This window comes from Corapipo altera, unplaced genomic scaffold (assembly GCF_003945725.1).
Source record: "Corapipo altera isolate COAL_440 unplaced genomic scaffold, ASM394572v1 1, whole genome shotgun sequence".
In the NCBI taxonomy this organism is placed as follows: Eukaryota; Metazoa; Chordata; class Aves; order Passeriformes; family Pipridae; genus Corapipo; species Corapipo altera.
The window spans coordinates 12,178,233-12,205,623 of record NW_020884873.1 but is presented as its reverse complement, the minus strand read 5'-3'; the positions used below and the strand labels follow the sequence as shown (position 1 = coordinate 12,205,623).

The 27,391-nt window shown below is 39.6% G+C and overlaps 1 protein-coding gene across 4 annotated transcripts in view; it reads right to left on the bottom strand.

Moving 5' to 3' along the window:
* Positions 1–27,171, bottom strand: part of STAB2 (stabilin 2) — an 85,031-nt gene extending 57,860 nt beyond the window's left edge. For all 4 annotated transcript variants that reach the window (XM_027656874.1, XM_027656888.1, XM_027656879.1 and 1 more), the window contains exons 1-17: positions 26,896–27,171; positions 23,766–23,899; positions 22,826–22,941; positions 18,812–18,897; positions 17,925–17,994; positions 15,587–15,682; positions 15,155–15,280; positions 13,024–13,220; positions 11,864–11,997; positions 6,781–6,914; positions 4,939–5,021; positions 4,137–4,286; positions 2,694–2,837; positions 1,874–1,936; positions 1,663–1,782; positions 1,008–1,061; positions 242–322 (exon numbers count right to left, since the gene is read on the bottom strand). In XM_027656874.1, the coding sequence (XP_027512675.1) occupies positions 242–322; positions 1,008–1,061; positions 1,663–1,782; positions 1,874–1,936; positions 2,694–2,837; positions 4,137–4,286; positions 4,939–5,021; positions 6,781–6,914; positions 11,864–11,997; positions 13,024–13,220; positions 15,155–15,280; positions 15,587–15,682; positions 17,925–17,994; positions 18,812–18,897; positions 22,826–22,941; positions 23,766–23,899; positions 26,896–27,042 (1,935 nt within the window). In that variant the 5' untranslated portion in view covers positions 27,043–27,171. The remainder of the gene's footprint in view (positions 1–241; positions 323–1,007; positions 1,062–1,662; positions 1,783–1,873; positions 1,937–2,693; positions 2,838–4,136; positions 4,287–4,938; positions 5,022–6,780; positions 6,915–11,863; positions 11,998–13,023; positions 13,221–15,154; positions 15,281–15,586; positions 15,683–17,924; positions 17,995–18,811; positions 18,898–22,825; positions 22,942–23,765; positions 23,900–26,895) is intronic.
* Positions 27,172–27,391: the final 220 nt, after the last annotated feature.

Here is a 27,391-nt window from a genome sequence, read left to right as displayed (position 1 = left end):
CCTGGACTGGGGCTAATCATAAGGGAAAAAACCCTGCAGGCTGTCCTTGTATACCAGTCATTTCCTCTGCATCCTTTATATTACTAATGGTAACAGCAGGTGGGAGCGGCAAGTTGAAAATTTCTACCTCATTGTAGCAAGAAATTCCTCTGCTAATGTCCCCCCTTCCCCCTTTTTTTATTCCCCCTGCATGTGAATAGTTGCCTCAGTCAGATGTTCACAGGTGAAAGCTGTGACTTACAGTGCTGGTCCTGTTAAAGTAAATGAACTGCTTTGCCATGCTTCTGATGTGCTCTATTGAGACAAGGTTGGCAACCTCGAGCTGAAATGAATATAAATTGATTGAAAGAGATGTAATAACATTACTTTTTCTCAAATCCAGAAAGACCTTCTTTGGGGTGAGAAAATGACCCTATTATCAGTGTGAGCAGCCCTTGCATTGACTAACCTGCTTGTATAACAAAGTTAGTGCCATTAAATTAGGACTGAGCTTGCTGGTTGCTGTATGTGAAGAGCTTGGTGCTCAAACGAATATTAATTTTTCTTCTAATTATAGCAACCAGTCTAAGTAGAGTTAACACTTCCCCCTAAAAATAGTCCTCTTTGCATCCACAGACCACTGTAGAAATGGCAGTGCTGGTATCCCATGAAGGTATACTTGCACAAGAGGATCTCATGTCTCTGTTCCCTCTGATTCCAGTCTATGCTGGGAGTGGCCTCCACCTCAGATGCTCTGAGTAGGACCCTTCAGTAAAAATACACTTAATTCTTTCCTTCCTCCCCCACGACAGTGACTGAGGTGGGAATGAACTTCCACCTGGGAAAAATGGGGGGCTTGCTTAGAGTCTGAAAAGCAGAAGACTAATTTTATCAGAATAGGCTCAGAGAGAGCTTGATTTTGATGGCAGTAAGTACTTTTCCTGCTATTCGTGCCTGCAGTCCTGACAATACCCCCTGACAGTGGTTCTTGCTCTTACACTCTGGGTCACTAAAGCAGCTGTGCTCACCTCAATATTGGAGACAATGTGGTATCGGACAAGTTCCAGCAGCTTCCATGAACCCTGCCAACGCAGAAAAGAGGCTGTTTTAGCCCAAACAGAGTCACACAAACCCAGCCTGACCTTTTGAGAGGCCATGGTGAAGAGAACAGCATCACTGGCAGGTGCACGAGAAACCCCTTGTCAGTGGTGGTGCTCAGCTTGTGGCATGCACCCTGACATTCCATATCCTCACTCCTACCTATTATTTTGACATGGGCCTTCCATGACTTGCATGTGTGTTGGGAGAGGCAGGAGGTGTCTGGGGGACAGGACACCAATATCCACCTCCTGGGAACCCACCAGCAGTGTCTCCCATGCAGTGGGGCCCTTGCGGCATCTTGACTGTTCCCACCAAGGGTGACACCTTTCAGGAGAGGGTTTGGGGCTTTGCCATGTGGCTGTTTGGGCAGAGCAGAGGATTGGGGGCCTGGTGTGGAGGATCATTGTCGCTATATGTGATGGGAGACCCCAAATCCCCTTCCTCTCTAGGCGTTGTCTTGATCTTTTAATTGTTAGAGATGGCTTTAAACCTTGGTCATAGGAGCTTAGTTTAGATGAACACTGAACAATATATGTATGTATCTCCTATCTGAGAAAGATTTGCGTTATAGAAAGATTATACCTGTGCAGAAAGCAGGTAATCCAGAGCCTCAGCTTTCATATTATTCAAAGCCTCATTACTTGGAACAAAGACTGTGTAAGGCCTGTTGTCCTGCTGCAAATCCATTCCCAGGCCAGTTTTCTGTTTTGGTTTAAAAATGAAAGTGAAATTACATATTAATATTGAATAACACCTGAAATAGCTTTATATAATTGCTTTTCTGTATCCTTACCTCTATCAAAGATGTAAATTGGCTGTATCTTCCATTATGTTTAAGTACTGACATTATGGTTTCCTGAAATTAGATTTGTTTTAGTTGGGAATGTGGAATAAATGCCAGTTCTTATAAGACACTTCTCTAGTTACTGTGCAAGTCTCAGTTATTACAGATTGAATACATTTCGGTTTCCTTTTTATTTGGGTGATTGGTGGTGCCTGGAAATGGCTTGTCTTGGTGCTATAGTGGAATATGGTTAGAGTTTGTCATTGTCCTGTGTAGTCACAGAAAAAAAAAGTGTGCATATGGGGAAAGGGTTATTATCTCTTCACTCCCAGTGTGAAAGGGTGGAGGAATAAAATATTTGCAAAAACACCATATAAAGAAGTGAACTTTTAAGGAAGTATGATAAGCACATCACCAAAAACCCCAAAGTATCCAAAATCACCGGGTTTTATAATATTAGCCTTTTGTGGGGGAAGAATTGCAACTTTAAATACAAGTCTTGCCTGATATCTGTTCAGATGTCCCTTCTTTTAGTACGCTTTTCAGGAATTCAGTGAAATTCACTGATTATAACTGCCAGTTTTCCAAAGAACCATTCAAATGCAGTGAGTCCAAATCCTCCATGAAGTAGTTTGGCAGAAGAGCATATGTCTGTTTGCTGTAGAAAGTGTGTCATTACCTTTCACATTGAACGTTGCTTCACTGAGCTGAAGCACGATGGCTCAGTAGAGTTTGTTTAGTTTCTGTCAGTCATCCTCCTTTGCATTCAATCAATGTGAAACTATTTTAAGAGGAATTTGACATTGCATGTATATAGCTTATTGCTCACCTCTTTGCTGCTTTCAAATGTTGGTTCCACATTGTCCATGGCTTTGTCAATAATGTGTAAAATTCCATTGGAAGCAATAATATTTCCCTGCAAAAGTTTCCCTTTCCTCCTTCCTCCTTGGATTCTTATTCTTAATTGATTATCCTGAAAGAAGCCAGGCAATGGATAATGAATTCTTAATTATGAAATGACAACAGAGTGAGTACACATGTTGAATACAGTCTAAGATCCCGTTACATTGCCAACCTGAGAAATTTAAATCTGGGGAGGCTAAAGACTGCTTCCAATGCTTATCAAGGAAATGGAAAAAATTCCTTTGTCTTTGGATCAGGATCATGTTCTTTTTGTTCCAGGACAGCATAGTTCAGAAGAGAAACAGGGACAGGTCCTGTGGTGAAAGCAGTGTACCTGAAAGGGCTCTGATGACTGCTACTAATAAAAATTTGCCAGGAAATGATTTAAAATGTCATTGTACTGAAAAGCTCAGCTCCTGTAATCTCAAGGGACTACAGCCCATTTCCTTATATTATATGTATATTTAAAATAATAAAATGTTGCTGATTCTGCACTGTGCTGAAGCCTGCAGGAAAAAAACAGGCCTCAGACAGCAATGGTATTTCCCTGTTACAAATGGAGTGTGTACTCATCGAAGACAAAAAATAGATCTCTCTTCTCAGATGCCACTGATCTACTGCAAAACATGAGAAGTACTTTATTTCAGCCTCCACATAGGCCCAAGCCATTAAGAGACACTTAATGGGCCAAGAACAATAATTCTAGATTATAAAATCTAGTATATTATCCATAGAGAACAAATTTTTTGAACTGTGACATCAGGCTGCCCTGATGTTTACTGACATCAGATGAGCTGGGCTAATGATGAACTCTACTATTCATTTTTCATGGTTAATTGCCATGTGCATTCTATTTATGCTGAAGGCTTCTTTTTCCTGCATTGTTTGAAGGTTGCTGATGCTCAGTGGGAGGTGGGTTCTGCAGTGCAGTCAGTATTTGCTCCATGTAAACAGTATACACAGGTTTACAGATAAATGCTGGGTTTCTCCCTCCCCATGCCACTTCTTTCATTTAGGCTCTCTTAATGCTCCTCCTCCCCTTCCTCCCTCACCTCCCTCATTGGTCATGCCTGCAGATTTAAGATGACTTCACTTTAGCAAACAGTTTTAGAGCAGTCTGTCTTAGTGTGCTATGTCACTCAGCAGTGAGACATGTCTAAAGGTAATTTTTGTTTTCACTGGTTTTAGTGGGATCAGCAAGATCTCAAGTTTTACTTGAAGTCCTTGTAATGCATGGCCACAGCTGTGCTTTTTCATAATCCAACAGTTACCGTCCACCTGATGTCTCACTGCAGAGAGAACTTTTCTGCTCCTTGTCGAGAGAGCAGAGAGCAGTATTCTTGCTGTGCTAGGCTGAAAGGCCACTTACCTTTTCTCCCTTTGATATCTCTCCTGACTTCCCAGTCAAAGTATATATTACACTGGTATTATTCAAGCTACTTGTGTTAAGTTGACCAGCAATAACATGCAGTTTAGCAAAGTACTGGGCTTTCTCTTTATTATGCAGAAGATCCTTTATCTAGAAAAGCAGAAGAGCAGAGATACATTTCAATGTAGGCTTCATAAAAAAAAAAAAGTCAAGGTGAATGCTTTTTTGTCCTCTCCAGCTGTTACGTTCTGAAATTATATGTTTTCCTTTGAACTCAGGTGATGGAGTCTGAATGGAGACTTCTCTTGGTTTCAGTTCAGCTCACATTACACCCTTATGTCCCTGTATGAGCAGTAAGTGTCTCCAGAATTGTCCTGATGTCAGTGGAAGGTAATGGATGCTGACTACTTACGTATCAGCCTCCTCTCCTTTTTTCTCACTAAAGCCGTTATTTTTTGTATCCCCCTTATGTAAAAGGTGACCTTCAGGCCTCCCTGCTGGCAATTCAGATCTTAATTCAGCCCTTGTCTCAAACAAGTGAAAAGACTTTGATCATAGACATGTATGACAGTCCAAAACTTGAAGCATGAGAGTGTTTTACCCTAACTCATCAAGTTATTTTGTTTTTCTTTCAAGTAGGAACAATACAATCTCTGGCCCCTAGATATAAATGTGTCCAGAAGTCTATTAGAGCAAAGAGTTCTTCTGTATCTTTTCAATCAAAGCACTTACATCACAGATGAGAGATTTCTGAAGGAGCCAAATTCCCCCTAATGTAAATCCCTTTATTTTGCTTACTTACATTTATACCTTTGAGCCCCTTGTTTGTTGATACAAGCACAGTAAATGGTCCCAGAGTGCTCAGTGGCCATTCGTAGGTATTTTCTTATGAGAAGAGGAAATAAAAAAGTTTAAATACCTATTGAAAAGTTCACTGGACAAAGGGACTATGCAAAGTATGCAAGGGTAGAATAAGAAAGAATACTGTCTGTGGTTATTAAATGTTAATTTAAGATTCTGAATCCAAGTTGTTAAAAGATGAGAGACAGATGGGATGTGAAATCCAGGTACTGCTGCATATTTGACACAGAATGAGGCAGAACATTCAGAATGCTTCTGTGGCATGCAGGCCAGGGCAATGAACATGAAACCAATAGTTTCTTGGGAGATGTGTCCTTACAGGAAGACAGCCTTCTGCTTTAAATCAATTCAGTCTCCATAGGGTGAGGGATAACCTGCTGGTAGTGCAAATATCAGGAAACATAAAACTGGTAATCAAAACTGATGCACCGAAAGTTAATTAGAGTTCATTTACTACCCGGCGACTTTTTCTGTGTCCAAGACAGCAGCATGAGACCACTGGTTCTACAGCTGAAAGCATTAAATATTTCTAATATTCAGCTCTTTTTCTAGAGGTATAAAATCAGAACTGACAAAATATTTACAGTCATTACAGGTGTGTTGTATCTCAAAATTAATAGGCTATCCTATGAAACATCTGTATGTTCTTAGCTTTTCAAAGACACCAATGTGTAATGAATGTAATGTAAGATAACCTGTGTGGTTAATGTGTCTTTGTAGCTTCTGGCTAGTAAATTATACAGCATATTTATGTCCAAAACATAACCAAAGAACATAAAATCTGGATTGTTAACAAATGGTGGTACTCAGCACATTGGGCATTTTTCAAACACATAAGGAGAAATGCACAAAGAAACTGCAGCTGAGCTCTCAGTGCTGAGGCAATGGGTATTCGTCTTCAGTGCTGAATGTGAAGGTCATTGCCAGTTTTTGCCCTTGGCCAGCTATGGGGGATTCTCATTCCCTTCTAGTTAGGTATTAATACTCTTCATTTTAATTGCTGGGCTCTGTGAAAAGGACTGAACAAATGATATTAAACAGAAGATTTTTTTTTCATATTTACAAGTTTATCTCAAAGATCCAGCTCAGTTTTAGCATTATTTGTTCATAGCTCAAATTTTTGGCCATGAAACAGAAGATGATGAAGGTAATTATGCTGTTCGCTTCACAAGGTGACTGCAGTAACTATGAAGAGCTGGAAGCTGTGAGCCCTGACAGGGGCTCCATCTCACCTCTTCAGGTAGTTTGGAATGTGGAGACCACCCAGCTATGGCTGAGGTGCTCTGCTGGGGGGTCCTAAGGCTGATGGAGACAATGGATGGGATCAGTCCCATCATCTTGCCTGCAACCTCTATCCTGGTGAAAGCAATGCTGCTGATGATGATTAGGGTCTAGGGAAGATAGACCCAGCTGGGAATGACAGTGTTTTTGGTGGGCTACTGTGTGTTGTTCTAGATCTAATCTCAATTGTCCAAATCAATGGGGGCAGGGAAGAAGAAGAAGTGGGATGATCCCACTTATTACACTACGGGATGAAATCCATTGGTGATATTAAATGATGTGTGAGGGGTTGAGGAAACAAGTTCAGCATTCCTGCTTGGAAGTTTTTGCATGCTGTGTGGCGTGATGAGCAAAGCAGCTTTAGATGGTCTGAGGACTTTGCAGTGAGTCACATGCACTCTCTGCCGTGCTGTTTGTGGCACCTTCCTATGGCAGGTGGGCTTGGGGAAGACAGGGCAAGAACAACCCACTGGGCAGGAGCTGCTTGCATGTGGTTACTTACCCAGAAGCGATAGGGTGGATGTCAGCTTGCCTTGCCACCGTCCTCCCACTTCTGCATTCAGGTCTTGGAGGCGCTCCATGATGTTTCCATAGCACACAAAACCATTCCCCACGGAGCCCCCCTGGCATGTACACCTATGAAGAGATTGTGACTTTAGCTGTGTGCTGGTGCCTTGTAGTGTCATAATAAACTGGCACCAGGTGTTACCTATTGCTTCTCTGAAGACATTTTCAGGGAGCACCAACGCATTTTAGTTTAATCTTTGCTTCTGCATGCTATGAAGTATGTCACTGTGCAGGGCAGCCTGAAGGTTTCTTGCCTGTTCTCCTGTCATGATGTTCTCCTGTCAGCTGGGCCAGGAGGGAGCAATGTCTATCTTGCAGGACCCCTTTGAACAGGGGCTATTTGATGTCCCTGGCTGCAGTGCAGCCTCTGGTCCCAAAATGTTGTGATTGCTGGAGCCCAGAAAGCTACTGAAGCTGCCTGTTTGTGGGTGAGGAGCGAGTACAGAATAAATGTGTAGGGTGCTACCTTGGCAGCAGAGAGGCTGTTTTGTGAAGACCTCACTAATGATGTGGGATTTTGCAGGATTAATTGTAGTTAAAGAGGGAGATGGCAGCTCATCAGTCCTTGCAATAGCTGTATGGGTCTTGTAGAAAAAGCAGACAAGGTTGTCAGTCCTTTCAACAAAGTAAAGTTGTGGGTTTTATCCTGCCATTTAAGAAATGCAATGATTTTGGCAATAATACTTGTACTTTCAACATTATCTTTTTTTCCCCCTGAAGCTGTTGAAGCACAGAATCCCATGCTTTTTTAGATGTATACCTTGTGTTGTTGCTGTCTCTGTACTGGAAATACCATCTCATATGTAACACCTTGGCTGTCGCCTGGGCATTCCAGGCTGTGAGAGATACCAGTGAAGAATGCCTGACAGTACTATGGGTATCTAAAACAAATTCAGGTTGCAGTGCTCAAGAGATGGGCAGGCAATGCCTCAAGATGGGCTCAATGTCCACTACATTTGAAGTAGTGTGCTGCAGTCAAGGTAAAATGTAAAGTAAACTTATGAAAGAACCACCACAAACATCAGCCTTACATTTTCTGTCCTATAAGGGAGGGAACACTCCTTATAGAAATGCAATATTGTGACCATGAAAGACCTCAGCTTCATGAGAGAGGTGGGGAAGAAATCGTTGGTTGTCAATGTGATTGACATATGCTTGCTATTAGGTGCTGGTGGGGACAAATGGTTGTGCATTCTGAAAAGCAACTAGGTCTTGGGTGTACCTTGACCTTGTGTCAGCCTGACTGTTCACCAGGAGAGGTGGTTAATACTTCCTAAATCATCTGGACTCTTCAAACCTTGTCAATGTGAGGGGCCATTGATGCCTGCCGGTTTTGCCAATCTGAGTTCTTTCTGTTGCAGTCTTCAGGAAATCAGCCCCTCCTTGCCTGCACTTGGGAGACTGGCTAGAGCTGTCACCTCAGTTGTTTACTCATCCTTAGTGCTAAAATTAAAGCAGGCACACATCAGCATACACAGAGAAAAAAAACCCTAACTATATTTAGTAAGCTAAACAGCTATATGGTATGTGTTGTCAAACTGGCTTTTAATTGTACCTTTCCTAATTAAGTCTGTAGTGTGTTCAGTATTCATATAAGCCCTATCCATAATGATTTATCTCTCTGGATATTTTTTCTAATGGCATCATTAGAAGGAACATTACTTTGTGTGAGCAAAAAACGTTCTTTATATAACTAATGGCCTAATCATTTGCATGTGCTGGTTGTTAAAAACACACATCTGCCACTCACATCTGCCCCACAGCAGTATCAACCCAACGCCAAACCCTCTCCTGTTTGCCACATATGGTCTCTGCTGTAGCTGTATCTCTAGAGATAGCAATAGTGTTTGAAAATCCCCAGAGTCCCTGCAATCTGGGGAGCCGCATACAGTCTCAAAGGGGTGCTGCATTTTGGGACAAGAGACTCAAGCTTTGCTTCTTTCTGATTCTGGGTAAAAAGGGCAGTCTAAAAGCACCTTAAATTTTTAGAATGTGATTCTGATGGTGAGTCCTGTTAGTTTTAAGGGCACCTCTTGTGCAGAGAGAGTATGACTGTGGAGCCCAGATGGAAGGTTTAGGGTGGGATAGAGGAGCATCTGTTCCTTGGGAGCTGATCCCTTTCTTCTGGTGGGGTAAACATTGCTGTATTGATGTTGACAGCCCCCTTCCACTTCTGAACAGAGAAGAAAAAACCTGAGCATTCAAAGGAGCTGAGAAATAGTTTAGTAGAAAAAAGGAACTACCCTTGAAATATTGCACAAATCAGATTAAGGTTTCAAAATAAAGCTCTCTTCTCTTTTTCATCAAATGTCCATAAAGAAGCAGGTGGTTAAACAGAGTAATTTTTTTTGGCTATCATTTCCAGGGTCACAATGAACTGCAGAAATACCTATCTAGTTTGAAACTTCCCTTCTGAGGACAATACTGCTTATAACTGAGTGGGCATCCAAGTAACATAGTTTGGATTCGTATGCTGAAGGAAAGCATTTAGCAATTACAGGTTAGCATCTATTGCACAGGATTGAACCCTTCAACCTGTCTGTTCCCTCACCCCTTCTGATGAAGTAATTTATCTGATGAAGTAATTTACTCTGTGTGGCAGGGTTTGGGAAAGACCAGCTGGGTGAACGACTAGATCTGTTTTGTCTTAGCTTTGTCTGGAGGAACTGCTTTGCGACTCACAGTGCATATGGATTTACAGGTATTGCTTTGGTTGCATGGCGTGTGGGCTGGGTGCAGCTTTACAACAAACTCTACTGGACTACCTAAGCTTAACTGTTTGATGTTTTCATGGATGCTGCACAGACAGTATAGGCAGGACTGAAAAAGATGGAAACTACTACTATTTCAGCTTGCTCGGAGAACGGGGAAGAAAACTTTTATCTCACTGTAAGAGGAAACATCAGTTTTCTGTCTCCATTTTACCAAACCTCTATAATAGAGTTTTGGTTTATGAAGCTACTAATTTCTGCTTTGAAGACATAGAGTAAAAATAAGAGTGGAATTGAGAAAGAAAATAATAGAGTTTGAGCGATGGAAAGGCATTTCTCCTTGGAAACCAGAGAGGTTATGATCTAATATGCAGTGTAATTCTGCACTGGCTGAAGCTTCGTAGCTTCTGGGTAAGACTGAACATGATTACTGTGCTGAAGTAGTGCTATAGAAAAGTGTCAGCACTCACTCAGGAAAGATGTATGTGGGAACATAAAACAGAGGAGATTTTGACTTTTGAGGAGGTTCCTATGTTATATTCACAAACTAAACGTTTGTCTTTTTTCAATCTTTGCATGTATGAGAGATTTATTCCTGTACAAGTAATTTGATTCTGGAGTAAGTAGAACTGTCTATATGGGGAAAGCTAATAGCATAACTGTATCCTTAATAAAATCAAAATGCAAAACAATGGAAAGGAGGTAATGCAATTTTGTGGCCTCTGTTACAGTTTTGTGTTTTAGGAGAAGGAAAAAAACAATGACAAAAAAAGCCCTCCCAAATACATTTAAAATCTGGGATGCAGCCAAAATACAGTCTGTCACTTATCAGAATTAATTTATTGTGCCCACATTTTCCAATCAATGTTTTTCTTTGTAAATTTCCTCTTTCATAAATGGATTTTCCTTAGTTGGAAACTATTCAATACAGTTTCAATTTTTTTGCCAAATAGGTAGTTTTGGTTTGATTTGGATCCCACTCCATTCTTCTGTACTTGTTTTTGCCATTAAGTGTCATTGAATGAATGATGTGCAAAGCATTTGGATTATTTTTTTCCATCCCCCACTCAAAAATTTTTCATTTTCCCATTCTGAAATCCTCAAAACTTCCTCAGCTTTTGAAAATTCTGTTGCAACAGTGAAACAGTGATTTATTAGGAAAAAAAAAATCTCCTGATTTGTATGACGTGGAATTTTATTTTAAAGTTTCAACTCAAGTACTCTAAGTATAGCATGAGTATAGACTAAGCAGTTTGAGTCCTATACTGTGGTCTAGAACTGAACTAGGGGATATTCTAAATAAATTTGTTTGAAATGCACAATATCTTCCATAAAAGTGATGTACATATTACACTGCAAGAGAAAGCTCCCTGATGACACAAGAACTGGCAATAAAAATACTCTCCTGAGTGAATGCTTTCTGTCTAAGGATCTATTTGATAATTTATTCCTAACCTACAATTAATGGCCTGTCTTGTCTTTGTCATTCAAACTCTCAGCTCCTGAAAACTAACATTTCAGGAACAGCTCTTTATACCCAGTTCTTGCCATCACTGGCCTACAGGAACATGTAAGCCAAATTCTGTGAGAATTGGCTTAACAAAGAGAGCTTTCTTAAGTTAAGTGTTAAAAATTGAATTTCTTTCTAACATCTGTGTAGCATACTTCTGTACAGGAAAACAAACTCTGCCAGAAATTTTGCGGTTTCCCACCTGCTTGACTCGAGATTTTGAGGAATCTTCTGAATTTGGTGCTGCTTTCACAGCATGGGGGTCAGATTCCCAAGTTGTATTTGTATTAGTATACTAAAAAGAGGCAGGGCTCCAGCGCTGTTCCATGATAATTAATGCTGATTAATTTTTAGCATGCTGCCTGGCATGTTTCTGGCCCACACCAAGTAGCATTTTCCCAGGCAGTGCCCAGGCACAGTCGAAGGGATAGCATGTGCCAGGGACTGCTGCCAGGAGGCAGTTACTCTGTTTTGGAAGAGAGTTTAGCTGTAAGACAGACAACGCTGCTTGTCCTCAGAAAGAGAAAAGAGGTTTTGGTCCTTTTAATTTACTAGTGTAGAAATGACCTCTGAGTGCTATAAAAATGAAACTTAACAGGTATTACCAAATGGTCTGATGAAATCTAACACTATGTTAATTGGCTGACCCTAACCCCATTAAATCTTGTAATTTGCCCCTGATAAAGAGACCATTAATGATAACTTCAGGAGGTGTTCATCCACTGCATTTGTTTTAGCAACCCATTATTGAGGGAAGAGGGAAACTGTGTGAAACTTAATTAAGCAAAAGGACTCACGTAATCTGTCCTGGTGCAACTGTTAAGCATTTAGCTCTTTTATGGCAGGTGTTGTTTGTTTCACAGATGTCCATCATGCTGCATCCTTTCCCAGGTACAAAGTTTGTATAATGTTCCTTGCATTCACAGTGAGACTAAATCAGAAGGATGTGAGAGGGGAGAGAAAAATTAGCCATGCAAAAGTTGTGGTTTTCAGCATACTTTCTGGAACTAGAGTTTGAAGACAGTGAGCCTTAGTTAATCACCTGGTGAGTTCAAATGCAAATATAAAGCTTACCCATATTTATACAGCTCCTTTCCAGGTTTTATCCACTCCAGAAGACTACTGATTCTCATATAAATTTTCTTCAGATAAAGCCCTGTAGATTCCCTTTTCTGACCAGAGAACATTTAGAATCAGTGTGGCTAGGTCAATTTTTTTACCTCTGTTCCAGCCCACAGCCCTCTGCTTCCCGAAAGGAGTGCCCAAGCACACCATTAACAAATGAGCTGTATCATCACTGCTGTTATACACACCAGCCTGTGGGTGTCAGCTATGTGCAGCTCATCGAGACATGAACATGAACTGCAGAACGACCCTGGGTGATTGAGTCCCTTTTTGGTTCTTCAGGGTTTCCAAGCAAACCTGGCACAGTCTTCTGAAGTCTTGCTTTTTTGATGATGTGAGTTTTACACACCAAAATCTGAGCCAGTTCTCAACATCATGAATAATGTGTGGTCTATATAAAGTGCCACTCATTGATTGTTCCCAAAGACCCAGATAACTTCTTTCCTAAATAAACTAACTTCAGGCGTGTATCTGTGGTACCTGTGTACTAGTCCTACAGGCCCTCTGTGGTCAGAGAGACAAAATTTAACTGGGAGAAGATTAATTTCAATGCCTCCACTTTGGGGAGGCAAATCAGAGCCAAAATATTCTCAGAAAAAAGAACACCATTGCCATTCCCATTTTCAGAGGGGGAAACATGATATATATACATTGAAAAGAGAGCTAAAGGTACTCACTCTTCATCAGTTTGGCTTATGCCAAATCTAGGAATAGAGTTTGATCTCCTTGAGACCTGTTTCCATACCTGCATGGTTCCTTTTTGGAGACAAAGCATTATTTCTTCTTAGGCAGTTGCCATAGGAAACATTTGGGGCCCTCATTTAACACTGACCTTTCCTGGACTGTCGTAGATGCAAATGGTGGACTGTGCAGGGCAGTTCCCGTGTGCTTCTTGGCAAGGGTCTACAGGTAAGCAGATCTGACCATCCCCTCTGTAACCTTCCTGACAAGTACATTTGTGCTGATTTGGTCCGAGGTAAACACAGTCAGCATTGGGATCGCAGACCTTTTTGGAGCATGGGTTGATAGCTTGTGAAAAAAGAAGTGAGGTAAATGAATTACTGCCCACAGTTCTCAAATTGAAGACAAGGATTTAGCAGGGCACCTCTATGCCAAACAAAGCCTGGGTAGACTAAACTTTTCATAACAGCCAAGTCCAAAGTATGGTGGCGGCATGAAGGCAGAAGGGAGGAATGCTAACATAGCAACCAACTGTTTGCTTCTGAACAGAAATGATCTCTTAACTTGGCAAATTGAGGTATAAACAGATTAAAACCTGTAACGCGCTCATTAAAATATCACAACTATTTCCTCGTTTGCAGTGGATTTTAACTAGAGAAGGTCAGGTAGGTGGTGCGAGGTCTGTACAAGCTTTGAGCACATGTTAGATCAGCTGGAAAATATTTCTCGAGACAATAGGCCTTCACTGTTTTCTTTCTGGTAATTAAACAATAAAATGTCATCAGTTCAGCTATATGGAAAACTGGCCAGCAAGTACTTTGGTTGGGTCTTCAACACTGCTCTATTTACAGGACTGCACTAGAAGACCATTAGTTATTTCCATGAACAGTTTTTTCGAGGCAATGGCATTGCTTGTTCTTTTTCAAAATTAAGCAGTGCTTGGAAAGCATCTTCGTACATCTTTGTGTCCAGTTTAGGTTATGGTTAAGTGCACAGTGTACCTAGAAGATGGCAGGCCATGGACTCACCTAAAAAGTGATGCTTCTCACTGTTTTCCCCTCTTCTCTTCCCTTTCTTACCTCTCAGCTGGGACTGAGAGAGTTGACAATGCTCAGCTTCATTTTTTCAAGCCTTCTCTTCTGTTCCAGTGTGAAATCAAGCTCACACACATATTCACATGCTCAAAATCAAGCATAAACAATGCTACCTCCAAGATGAGCCTGAGGCAGCCACCACTATCCTCACTTAAATACTTAGATTCCCTGGAGGAGCTTTGATCTGTGCTGCCCAGCCAGTCAAATTTAAAACACACTGTCTTAAACCACTTATCTAAAGGTGCTGGGACAGAGGATCAGCATCCATGCAGGCTGCATCAATATAGACCCCAAGAGAGGGAGAGATAGTAACATCCTACTTCTCACCTGGTTTCTGAATTTTCTTTGTGTCTTACTTGTCTGTGCTGCCTACTAGAAGAACCTCACATTCCCTGAGGAATGACCTGCTAATATCTTGCCCTTGGATGGTGTTCAGTCCTATGCAGAGAGGATGACACCGTAGTTAGGACCAAGAGGACTGAATGCAAGTATTCCCAGACAGAATAAGAAGCATTGCATTTGTGGCCTGATCCAAGCCAACATTTACTAAATAGTGCTTCCAGTGTCAGATGAAGCAATTTTCTTCATTGCAGTTGGTCTAGAAGGAAAAGCTGGTGCTGTAAGATGTAATGTATGTAGAAGAAGGAAAGTCTGGACTCATAATACAGTAAATTTGGGCATTCAATGGCAAGTTGAGGAGTCTATAAAGACTCCCACATTTTTCCTCTAGCTGAGATTATTTAGCTTCATTTCATGAAAAATAGGAAAGCTAAAACGAGCCTTACTTTTCTGTAGAGTTTATGCTCAGTGATGTAGCTGAGCTGCTACATGATGGATGTTCAGTAAATATAAGTCCTTGGTCCCCGTTGTTGATTTTTATGGAAGCAAGCTTTGAGGCTGAACTTTAGCAAGCAGAGAGATGGCAGGAGTAGATTTGTAAGCACTGATGACCTCGTATGCACCCTATGTATTTCAGGGGGGTTTCCTACCTTTATTCTGGTTTCGTGGGCTGAAACTTGTTAGCAATTGGATGGATGTGATTCTGAAGGAGTCTAGTTTGTGCTACGGGATATGAACCCATGAAAAATTAGAGGGTGAGATTTGGCTCAAAAGCACATTCCATATACCTGACCTATAATAGTAATGATGTTGTATTCGAAGAACTAGGTAGACATGAAAATTACTCACGTTCACATCGTGTACTGTCCCCATGATAGTTGGGCAGACACGTGCATTCCAGTCGTCTTCCATCCTCACCTGAAGCAGTACATCTGGAGTTTGCAGGGCACTGCAAGGCCTCACATTCAGCTATTGCTGAGGAACAGAGGGTGATAGGTTAAACTATGCCTGCGCACTGTGTCAGGCGACACTGCATTCTGCAGCAAACCACTTCAAAGTGTGCCTGGTTCAGGCACCATCGATCCCATTGCTGTCATCTTTTTTTTTATGCTGACTGAAGTGGTGATGATAGTTATGGGAGTTACAGACGGGATTTGAGGTTTGGTGTATGTTTGGTTGCTCTTGTGTGTCTAACCTGAAAATAATTTCACATTTGTCCCTGGGAATTCTAACCGTATCAGAGATGTTGAATGTATCTTACATAGGAAACAATCTACTTACGCTGATCACAGCTGAGCCCTTTGTATCCAGAGAAGCAACTGCATCTTCCATCCCCTGTAATTCCACTGTTGCATACTCCATGAACACAGTCACAAACTATATGGAGAAATGGATTTGCTTTACTGAATAATAACGGTGTTCAGAAAGGCATCATTAGTGCTTACTCATAGCAAATAGTGTACTGGCCAATAACTTTGGGCAAACCAAGCTTTGACCTGAGTGCCTGAATTTCTATGCTTCCATTAATGAGAAGATCAGTATTTGCAGTTGCACATATGAGTAAATTTGTGCAAAAAAATTAAAAAATACTAATTTTTGAAGGCTCTTAATAGCCCGAGATCTGAAAATCTTCACAGAATACACACTATAATCACCAAATTGACTAGTTGCTAATGCCATTAAACTTGTAAAATTTGACATACAGTCTGGAGCCAAAGTGGGATATAACAAGTAATACTTACAATTTTTATAACTCTTAACAAATTGCTTGAGTTTGCTTCAATTCTATTGGTGTCTCTCAAACACCTCAAGAAGAGATGAGTTTTGTGACTTTTTTTCCCCATCCCTAAACAGAATTTATTTAGTTAAAAGCATAATTAATCACAGTGTAGGTCTCAGACTTCTTTCCTTTTCCTGTGCTCTGTCATTTCTGGTTATAAACCCTGTGACAGTAAGCACACAAGATGCTGCATTCAGAGTCCAGGCAACTATGAAACCCTGCTGTAAGTGTTTTCTGAAGCCTTAAGTATACTCAAAAAGCTTTCTAGTTATAACTGTTTGAATTGTGGTAATGATGCTTTTTAAAAAGGCCATTTACAGTTACAGTTGGAAAAGCCTATAAGATGTACAGAGTTGTATTGGTGACTTCATGTTTAAGCTGCAGTGAGGTAGCATATCCTCTTTCCCTTAAAAATATATCCTGTGTTCTTGCAAGTCACCTGCACTAATTAATTATTAACTTCTTACCTGTGTTTGTACTCATAATATAAAACCCAGGAATGTCTAAGGTATTACTGAAAAGCAGTTAGCCACAAATGAAAAATTGTTTATATTTTATTTATTCTAGAAAACTTGGAGGAGCTCAAATATCTGAAAGTTAAAGTGTAAAATGTTGCTTAAATTACTATGCAGTTGAATCCTCCAGTAGCTTCTTGGAAAACAATTACCTGTATGTATTGAATTCATTCAAGTACCCTATATTCATGAAAATGTTGGCTCAGCTACATTTCTGTGTATCAACACTGTCATCCAGTGGACAGCTGGTGGAAAAAGGGCCTTTGAGTCAGCAGCGGTGTAGGATTAGTGTAGAAAGGCGAATACAGATTATTAAAATTGAGATAATTTGTAACTCGTTAGAAGTAACATTATGTAGATCTTGAGGGGAGAAAGGGAGTTTTACTTAGAGATAAACAAGCAACTATTACCATTTCAGAATGAGACAGTTTTAAAATTTTTTTTCAGACAGTTTCCTGGTTTGTCAGTTTAATTTTCAGCAAGGATCAGGAAGGTAAATAAAATACTAGAGATCATTAAGAAACAAGCAAGACTGGAAAATGTTGTATAAATATATACAATTGTGATACGCATACATCGTAAAAAATACACATAGTTTTGGTCCCTACCTCAATATTCCATTTCTCCTGACAGAAGTATGGCTAATCAATGAAATCATCAACCAGTCAAATCCCAAAACTAAACCAAACCCACCCTTTTTTATACTTTTGACAGAATGGTGGAGCTCCTTGGCACAGAATAGAGTGAAGAGCAAAAGCAAGTTGGATTCAGAGACAGTCTCTGGGTGCTTCTACTCTTTTCCTAGATATAAACTATTGGCCTCCAATATGGGATACTAGGCTAGAAAGATTTTGGCCTGATTAAAAATGGCCTTTTTTTGAGTCAGATATACTTATTTAAATACCACATGAGTATTGCATACAGATGGTTCAGCTTGTGGATATGCTTGAAAATCTACCAAAACACTGTAAGTCATGACATATGATGCAGTTGATATATTCCCATCCAATATTTTAAACACCATAACAACCTCCTGTATTTAGATCAAACAAATGCAAATCCGTAACTTAGGCTGAAAAATGTATAATGTGATAATTGGCTAACAGGGAGCCATACCTGTGGGAACACATGGATGATTCTAATCCTTAGTTTATTTGACTGTTGGCTAAAACAAAGATATTCAAGACAAGATGCAGATGTTTCTGTACCACTACACTGAGAGGCCTTTAGGCCCTCTATGCATTTCACTGTGATTTCTTAGTGTCTAAATACAGCTTTCATTCACCTTCTTTTATGTAATCAAATAAAGAAAACTCAAACTTACCTGATGTGCAGTCAGGACCAAATAAATTATCTTCAGCACATTTTTCACAGGCTGTCCCACCAAACCCTTTCTGTGAATTACACAACAGAAATCAAAATTTAGGTTTCTCATCTATTCAGTACAGATAGATACATGGTTAGCAGCCTGAAAACAACCTCTTTCACTGCCAAAAGAAAATAACATGAAAGTTCAATCAGCAAATAAAAAAATAACTACCACAATCTAGACATTGTCTTTTGAATAATCTTCCCCCCTCCACCTTTTTTAAAAATAATTTGTAGATCTTCAAATCAGATGTTCTGACTATCAAGTTAACAGTAAACTGCAGTAATCAATCCTAATGCCCTAATCAGTCTTACAACTGTTATGTTGCATTTTCTGACTACTTCTCTCTCTGTCTCTTTTTCACATGTCTCCAGAGGAAGCATTTTTGATGTAAAGAAAAGATCGACCAGTAGAGGGGGAGGTAGAAAAGAGTAATTTGAGTTGTTTTCTTAAAAAAATCATTTTGCCTGAAGTTAAGCACTACGTGTTGCACTCTTGGCAAAGGAACATTGTATTGAGAGTTCAGTCGCATGTGTAAGGACTTTCTAATTAGGAAAAAAAGTAATAAATAATAACACACTCTAAAAAAATAGAGGAACTCAAAACACCTGTTTCGTAAAGGCAAGATGAAAAAAGTTTTTAAGAATTTCACCTGAATATGCTCAAGAAATAATAGTGTGAAAATTAATGCAATCCAAGCAAAAAAATGAACTCCAAGCTGATCTTCTCTGCTGTTTCTGGAATACTTAGCTTTACTGTATTTATACAGTGAAACATGCATTGTTTCTTAGCAGAGCTTACGTGCTATCATTGTATTTTTTCATTTAAAAGAAAGGACATACCTGACAAGTGCACGTTCCATTTCCAGTTATACCTTGTGAGCAGTGTCCTCTCCCGTTGCATGGTGATGCAGCTCCTCCTGGACATGCTAGACATGACAATGATTAAGCCATCAGTCAGCTTTCTCTGACCCTTATGCTCCCCTTGCACAGTCTGGAAGCCTCAGAAGCTGCAGGGTTTTGGACCAGACAGGGACTTTGGGTGACAGCTGCTGTTTTGCAACTGCCCGAATCTCTTCACTAGAATCTCAGATTCAGCAGTCTGTAAAGACTGTTTACAGTCTTTTCTTGTCTGTAAACTTAAGCTAGTGACTACAGTCAAAGGATTGAACAAAAAGTTAGTTTTCTTATTCTTAAGTACCATATGAGTTTGTCCCTGAAAATCCACCTCTCCCTGCAGACACTCTAAGCTGTTAGCTTTTCTGATGCAAGTGGAGTTTGCCTGATCACTCCTGTATGTTAATACAACTGTGATGGACTGAAAATTTGCTCTCAGAGTTACATTTGATGCTAAGTTAGAGTTTAATAAGACTTACCCTCCCACCCTCCAGATTGCACTTGCTTTATGTGGAAAGTTTTTCCTTTTCCCCGCTACTTTCGTAGGACTGTGATAATTGATTCAAATGATCTTGGAATTTTGAATTTGGATATCTCACAAGCAAATCCCATCCAGTGGGCTGGGGTCACTAACAAAACTTGTGTGCCAAAGATGTGTTATGCTCTTCAGATCCTCTGGTGCTAAAACCATGATTACAGGCAGTGGATACCAGGTGGGACAGTCTGAACAAAAACCCTAGCCAGCAGGATTGGATAAGAAAAAATGACCATATTTCCAAATAAAAATAGTTTATTTTTTGTCTGAAATGTTTCAAAATTCAAATTTTTACTAAAAGATTGTCTATAGGAACTGTATATTATAGTATCTTATAGGAAATAATTTTGTCGGTTTTTTTCTCCTTTAGGGATACCCTTATTTTTCATAGTTGTCCAGCCCCTCCTTGGAAATGATTTATTAACTCTCTTCTATAAGCCCTTCCTTCCTGTAATTAGAATTCCCATTAGGTACCATAATTCAGATGCAAGTGGTATCTAAATGTATCGAACTCCTACTGGTCTCACAGGTACTCTGATGCACTTTGCTCGTAGATTTATTGCTTATAAAGAGTCTCAGAGTTTGTTCTGTGTGAGTGGAGCTGGGCAGCACCGGATTTATGCTCCCACTGCCTAACTTAATCCTGGTTTAGAGTATTTAAGTAATGTGGAAGTTTTAATAAAAAATGAATTTGATTTGGACGGAGTGATGAGCAAATAAGTTGATGTACCTATGCATACGTCTAATTTCACTGAAAGCTTTGGCTTTGTACCAGCCTGTTAATATTTCTTAGTTTATTCCTTAATGTAGTCTGTGAGGTCTATTGCATCCAGGTAAGCTTCTTGTGAAAAGCCAATAAATTTAAAGACAAAAATTTTAGTGCAGTTTGTCTTGTACATGCTGAAATAATACGTATTAAGAATTTAGGTGAAATAACCAGAATTGAGGTAAAGTAATAAATATATATACTTTAATCTTTAAAATTGCTTTTAGTGAATCTTGTTTTCTGGCTACTGTATGATAGCTAAATCTCATCTTTAGGACTTGTGTCAGCTCTCCAGTATTTGCACAACGTGGGAAAATGTTACCTGCGTTGATGCTTTATTGAATGTGCAAAGATAGAGAAAACTCAGTTTATGGTATAACTTCTAGGAAATGTTATGTTAAAATTGTTGACAAAATAGGCTTTTTTGCAGTTGGCATTCATTACACTTCCCCTTGTATTCACTATATCTTGTTTCTTGTTTTGATACCATTACCAAGGGACAGCTTTATCAGAAGTTTAGCAAATTTACCATATCGTTGTACAAATTTGGGTAGGTGGGTAAAGTGCTTCCTGCAACCAGGGGGGCCACAGGAAGCAGTGCTGGGACACAGGAGCAATGCTGGGCACAGTCCCCTGCTGCCACCCTGGGGAGAAGTGAGACCTTTGCTTTTATTGAGGATGTTTTTTGAAAAGCAGTGAGAAAAAGATGTTCTTGCTTATCTCTTACAGTAGTCAGAGTATAGAGGTCAAATCTTTATATCTAGGCCAAAAGAGCTTAAACCTATCAGCCTTTTTTTTGCCTCATGTAGTTAAATTCAGCACCTCCTGAGTGTCATCAAATGCAGCCTCTTAAAATCCTTCGCTTCACCTGACTCCCTGCGAGGCCGAAGCAGTGGGTAGAACTTGTGAAGATATGTTTTGGACCATTTAATTGCATAGAATTAAGTTTATTTTTGTTCCTCTAGTTTGTTTTACTTTTTTTTTTTTAACTTTTCACAATTTTCCCCCCTTTAGTCTTACAGTGCTTTCTACTCACTTGGTCATATACACCTTTCAGCTGGTACCCAGGCTTTTCTTTGGAGTCATGTAAATATTTGCCCAGAGTGGGAACCAGTGCTGGGGTAGGGAGTAGCTCCTGCTGTGGTCCATCAGTTACAGACAGGGGACATCTGAGATCCACCACCTGTGGTACCTGTGGTTGGGTTATACTGGCAGTATTAAAAGGCTGTGATCTTTCCCCCTGGACCTTTCCCCACTTGGTACTTTTCCCTTTTGACTTTATGACTTTTTACAGACGAATTGGTGTGTGGCTGGATGGCTTGGTGTGCTTCATGGGAAGGAAAGGGACAAGAGATGTTCCATTCACTTTGTGCATTTCAGCTATCATTTGAGGAAGTCAGAGTGTTATTTAAGACCTAGTTTTGTCCTTGCCATCAGATGCTAAACGTGAAGTAAACCCCTAGTCAGGGATTTTTCACTGGCCTCAGGAAGGGCCGTCTTTCCTCCAAACATTTCAGGTTGTGCTGTATCCTACTAGAGAGATTGTGATAACATAGAGAGCTATTTTCTTCCTACAAATGACAGCAGAAACAATACTGAGACCTTGATTTCTTACTTTTTGGGGTCAGGAAGTTTGTCCAAAGGAAGAGAGGGCTTCCTTGCCTCTGCACCTTCCTTCACACAGTGTTACAGACTCAGGGGTAGTGAATTCTGCTCCTCTCCAGAACTACTGATGTCCCTTGCGTGGCTTCCCAGGCACTCTCAATATGGGATGATGAGCACTAAGGCTGCATTTGGCAGTGGGATGGTAAACCACCAACCTCAAGTGGTTACGTTCAGAAGAACACATGACCATGTACTACGCACTCAGATATTTTCTTGTGTTTTCTATTGCAGTAGCTAAAAGTTGGACTGTTTTGCTTTAGTAGATAAATAACTGCTTAAATAATAGCTTGGGCTAAAATTATATTTTTTTAAATCTATTTTGTGGACAAAAGGACTTCACAGACATTGAAACAGACCTTGACGCCATTAACTAAAGAAGGAAACACTCTGGCTGGGCAGGGAAATTTCCTCTGTGGGTCTTGATGCCTATCTTGGCAGCCAGAGATTTGATGCACTTGTGGAGATGCTGAAAGGCTTTTCCTGAGGAAGGGGTAGCTTATTACCCCTGCTTCAGTAACGGCCTTCAGATTCGCTGGCAGTTCAAGAAACTGTTTCAAGTTGAGCTAAAAGAAAAGACCCTACCTGCATCAGAAAGTAGAGAACTAAAGAGATTCGGAAATATTTCAGACACAGGTGAGGGTGATTTTGATTTAAAATGAAACATTTGAACTTGTAGTTTGAAAATCTTAACTTTTAAAATATGAAATAATTTTGCAGGCATTGACTGAAATGATTTGTTTTGAAAATCTCAAAACCAGAGATTTCCTGAGGTTTTTTAAGTTTTCTATATTTTTTCTTTTTAAATGAAACTTTGAATATCTGTTTAAATCCTCTAAGTTTTAGCTGAAAACTGCTGTTTATTTCTACTTCTGTAACAAGCTCTGAGGAGTAAACTTCTCATAGCAACAGGTTCTGAAAAGAATGAAAGTCACTGCTTTATTTCTGTTCAAACTATATATTTTAAAAAAACCCCAACCAAACCAAAACCACTTACTCATGCAGTCTGGGCCCCAGTGTCCCTGGCAGCACTCAGGTTGTTCAAATTCCTTCACACAATGATGCCGACATCCCGGAAAAGAAAGTGTGTGTGTTTTAATTTCCAGATAATACCTGAGGAGAAGAAGTTGGAGCTTCTTTAAAGTACTTAAAAGCCTCCCATGGGGAAAAATAAAATTCTTGACTTCCTTTTCTCCTTTCAGTGTCAGACAAGAGCATTTTAAGCTTAGTTGCACTGATCTGCCTTTTTTTCTTCATTAAAACATATGTGGAATGTAAGGGTCTAAAAAGATCCTTGGATCCTGTTTCTTTTGAACAGTATATTTATCTTCCCCCCCCACCCCCATAAATACAGCCTTTTTCTGTAAGTTTTGATTTGAAATAGTATTTTAAAAATTATTTAATATCAAAGTTACTTAAATGCTAAGTAAACTCAAAATAGTTGCATTTTCTCTAAAATACTGCTTTTCTTTTTTTTTTTCAGTCTGAAAGGCAATATTTCAGATTTGCTTTGAGATTTTTTCCCTGCCCTTCACCCCCTCACCTCCCCAACTTAGCAGTTTTAAAAATCTATTATTTACATGATAATATATGATAAGGATAATACATAAGTGTAATTTGATACTATATATATTTTTAATATATTTTTGTATCATTCATATCAAGTATGAAGAAAAAACAAGGAAGAGATTATATGATATCACTCAAAAGAAAATCTGATACTCATTAGTAGCAATGTTTATTTTCCTGTTATACCATTTGCTGATTAATTTAAGCATCAAGTACTCTGAATGAAGCTTGAGTTCTGGAGTTGATGAAGCCAATAGCAAATGTTCTGTAATGAAATTGCATAGACTAGAGCATTTGTGATATGAATTAACATTTTCTAATTCATGAGGAACAGCATTAACAGAGAAAAGCTCTGACAGAAGAGATACCTGCAGTCTGGTATCCCAGTCCCATTGGTAATTTTGGTGTAACCAGCAGGGCACTGGGTGTCAAGGTTTAAAGAGCAAGGTACACATTCAGTTTTCATTCTAATGAGCAGCTTTTGATCACATTGCTTCTTCATCTGTAATAGGAAAAGAATAATTAAAAAGAAGGAAAGACTCTGTCCCCAGTGACATTTCTGAAAAAATTTACCTCAGGTTTGCTCTCACTCCCAGACACAAACTCTTTCCCGTTCAACAGGAGCTCCTGTTTTGGAGCTAAACTATGTCATAGACCACATATTAGAGCTTTGCAGTAGCCTCGTCTGCAGAAAATATGTCCAACCACAGCAGGATAAACCCTTCTAAGTGTAATATTTTTCCTAAGAGTGCTTTATCAACAAATGCTAAGTTCATCAGACTTAAAAGCCAGGTTACTGAGACAACATCAGTCTAAGGAGTGATAGTTCCAAAGTTGCCGACAAGTGCCTTCTCTATTCAATGGCAAAATTAAACAAGGTGTGGAGTAGGTTTCTCATGGCTCTGAGAACACAGAGAGCACAGCACAAGCCTGTGGAACAATGTCGCTCTTGAAAGTGGACTTTGTGTTATCAGCACCACTGTATTGGACCAAAGGTCTTGGGAAACCTGACTATAGTGCTATAACTTAAATGCCAAAGGCTTGTGCTCCTTGCTGTTGTGGTCCTAGTTTCAAGAATACAGATCTGACAAATGACTCAAGAAGGTGATAAAAGGAGAAAAGGCTTAGGGTGTTGTCACAGTAGTGGTATTATATTTTGGAGTTGTAGAAATCATAGATGTGAAAATGTCTATATACCTAATATAGTGTCTGTTTTCTTCAATTTAACAGTCAACCTATTTTAAAGCAGCAAGTCTTTGATGAACTGCACCTAATGTCAGCTTCATCTTCTTTCTTCCTGCTATTTGTAGAAGTAAGTTTATAATTCACAAATGGTGAGAAATTATCTAATGCAGAATATGATTTTTAAAAACCAGCAAAATGACCCTGTGCAGTCCAGATAGTACTGGACCTTCTGGGCACATGTAGGATGCTGATGCCTCTTTGCAGAAGCACACAATTGGTCTAGGTGGGTACACTGGCACCTTGGGTTTTCTACATGTCCCATTACCTGGTAGTCCTGAATGAGGCCCTCACCCCTATGGTTTCTCCTCTTGAGAGATGAACACTTCAGTAGCAAAGCTCATGAGGATGTATCACAGACATGATGAGGAGATTTAGTTTCATAATCTCTGAGGGACTACCCTTGATTGTCATCATCCAGTTATAAGTACATTTCAACATCAATTTAGTTGTTAAATTTTAGTCTATAAATGCACTGTTTAAATCTAATTTAGGTAGTGCTCAAGTGTTTGGGTAGTGAAGCCCCTTGCTGTGTAGATGCATTTCAGGTATCTTTGAAGTAAAAATGTGACCTTTTTCTGGATGTGGCTATAATGTGGACACAGCTTGATCAGACACTTGGTAAAGCAGTGGTGAGCAGTGCCATGCTGGCATGGCTGAGTAGCCTCCCTTTCCTTGCAGCAGAACCCAGCACCAGTGAAGCACTGGATAAGACCTGGCTTTTTGGGCATCAGGCTCCCACTCAAACCAGAGCACCTCTGAACCTCGCTTTCCCTCCAAAACCACCTGATGAGGCAACAACATGAGGGAGCTTGAATGTTTCCAATAATCCTGGTGCTCAGCACCAGCATGGCCACCTTAACATCTCATCCCTAAAGAAAGCACCAGAGCACCCATGCGCTGGAGTAAGAACCAAGGAGCACAAATGCACAGTTCATGCACATGAAATCCTATGAGCATTTCCACTGGGTGGTATCATTACTGATAATATTGAAGAATCATAAAATCTGGAGTGCTGGTTGATTTTTCTAAGTCTTTTACCAATGATGCTACTGAAGCCCTGCTCCTTGCACTTGCTTGATGTCAGCCTGAGGCTGGATAATCTACTGGGCCTGTAGGGTATTCAGGTCCAGAAGTGGAAAAGCTGTTGGCATTAGTGGTTGAAATGATCTTATTGCAGATGTTGTCATCAAAAAGAAGGAACCCCACGAAAAAATTCAAAGGGATTTTTGAAAAGGTAAAATCTAAATAAAAATAACTTATAAACTTTCCCTACAACCAGCTCTACAACACTGTTTAGGAATGGTGGTGTTATTTCATCTTTCTCCCATTTCCTCATTTTCCCCTTTTGTTTTAGGGAAAATCGAAGAAAGTTGAATTTGTAGTGCCTTTTTTTTTTTTTTTTTTTTAGAGATAGAATAAATTTAACATACTTCCTAGTACTTTTTGTACATTTCAAAATATCTTTCAGTTTAAAAAACCCAACCTACCAACCAACAACAAAACACTTGAAGTGCCTTCCCCCCCCCTCCAATTATCTCTGCCCTTCTATTTCCTCTCCTACAAGTGGTTTTATTTCAGAACACAGTAAGTTAAAGTCTCATGTTGTGATGTGAGACAGTTTAGAGGAGTGAATGTCTCACTGTTGAACTCCTGGTTTAGATTTGTGACCCAATGTTTCCTGCCTCTCTACAAGGGTGATGGAAACATATGTTGTGATATTTCACAGATCCGTAGGATTTGTACATGACAAACATACCACTTCCCAAAAAGACTACAGATCTTAAGTTTATAACTTTGTACAATTACTTTCAAAAACTCAATTCCTTAAATTTTTTTTTCCTTACTTATCTGAAACAGCTATCCCTTCTTGTAGTTAGTAGAGTGGATAATTTTCACTATAGGAAAATTTCTGCTTTCATCTTCTGACTTATCAGAAATCCTAAGAATTTCCTTTTGACAAATGCATCAGCTACAGTCTTTTGCCACCTTTGCCATTTTTCAGAGACTTTTTCAGTGTACTCATAACATTCCATTTGAGCCGAATTCTCATGGGGAGTTAACAGATGCATTTCTGTTATTTCAGAGGACTGAATTACAGAGCTCGTGGTTTATAATTCAGTGTCATATACATCAATGATTGTTAAAGTGGGTTTTTCTTCTATAGGATACAGTATCTGATAACTGCTCTGTCTACAACACAGACTAATACAGACATATAATAATCCATTACTTAAAGAAAAAGCTGTTTCTTACCTCATCTTGGACTTGTGATGATGAACACAGTTTCATTGCAACCACAAAAGCAAAAAAGAATAAAAAACCTGGATTTTTTCCCATTATGAAAAATTGGATTCTTGTTCTTTCAGAATCCTCCAAACATGAAAACTCAAATTCAGACATAAAATGATTGTTCTTCAGAGGTGCTATTTCTTCTGCATTCTTAGGTAAATAGTTTAACAGGTCTCTTGTGTTCACCAATGTAAATGAGTGTGGGATTTGGCATGCAGAGCTTGCCCAGCCAGGAGAGATTCCAAAATGCAGGGTATTAGCTGAAAGTTTTCACTGGAAAGCTGAATAAAGCCTTCCTAACTGAATGGCAGGATATCCTGACAGGGCTCTGATCATTTATTCCTCTCTCTGAAACTGTTGACAGTACAAAATGAAGGACACTGAGTTGTTATGACAGAAGATGATTTTTTCTTTTAGGTGGGCATTGATAGGGGACTGGAGTAACTACTGTGCTTGTTAT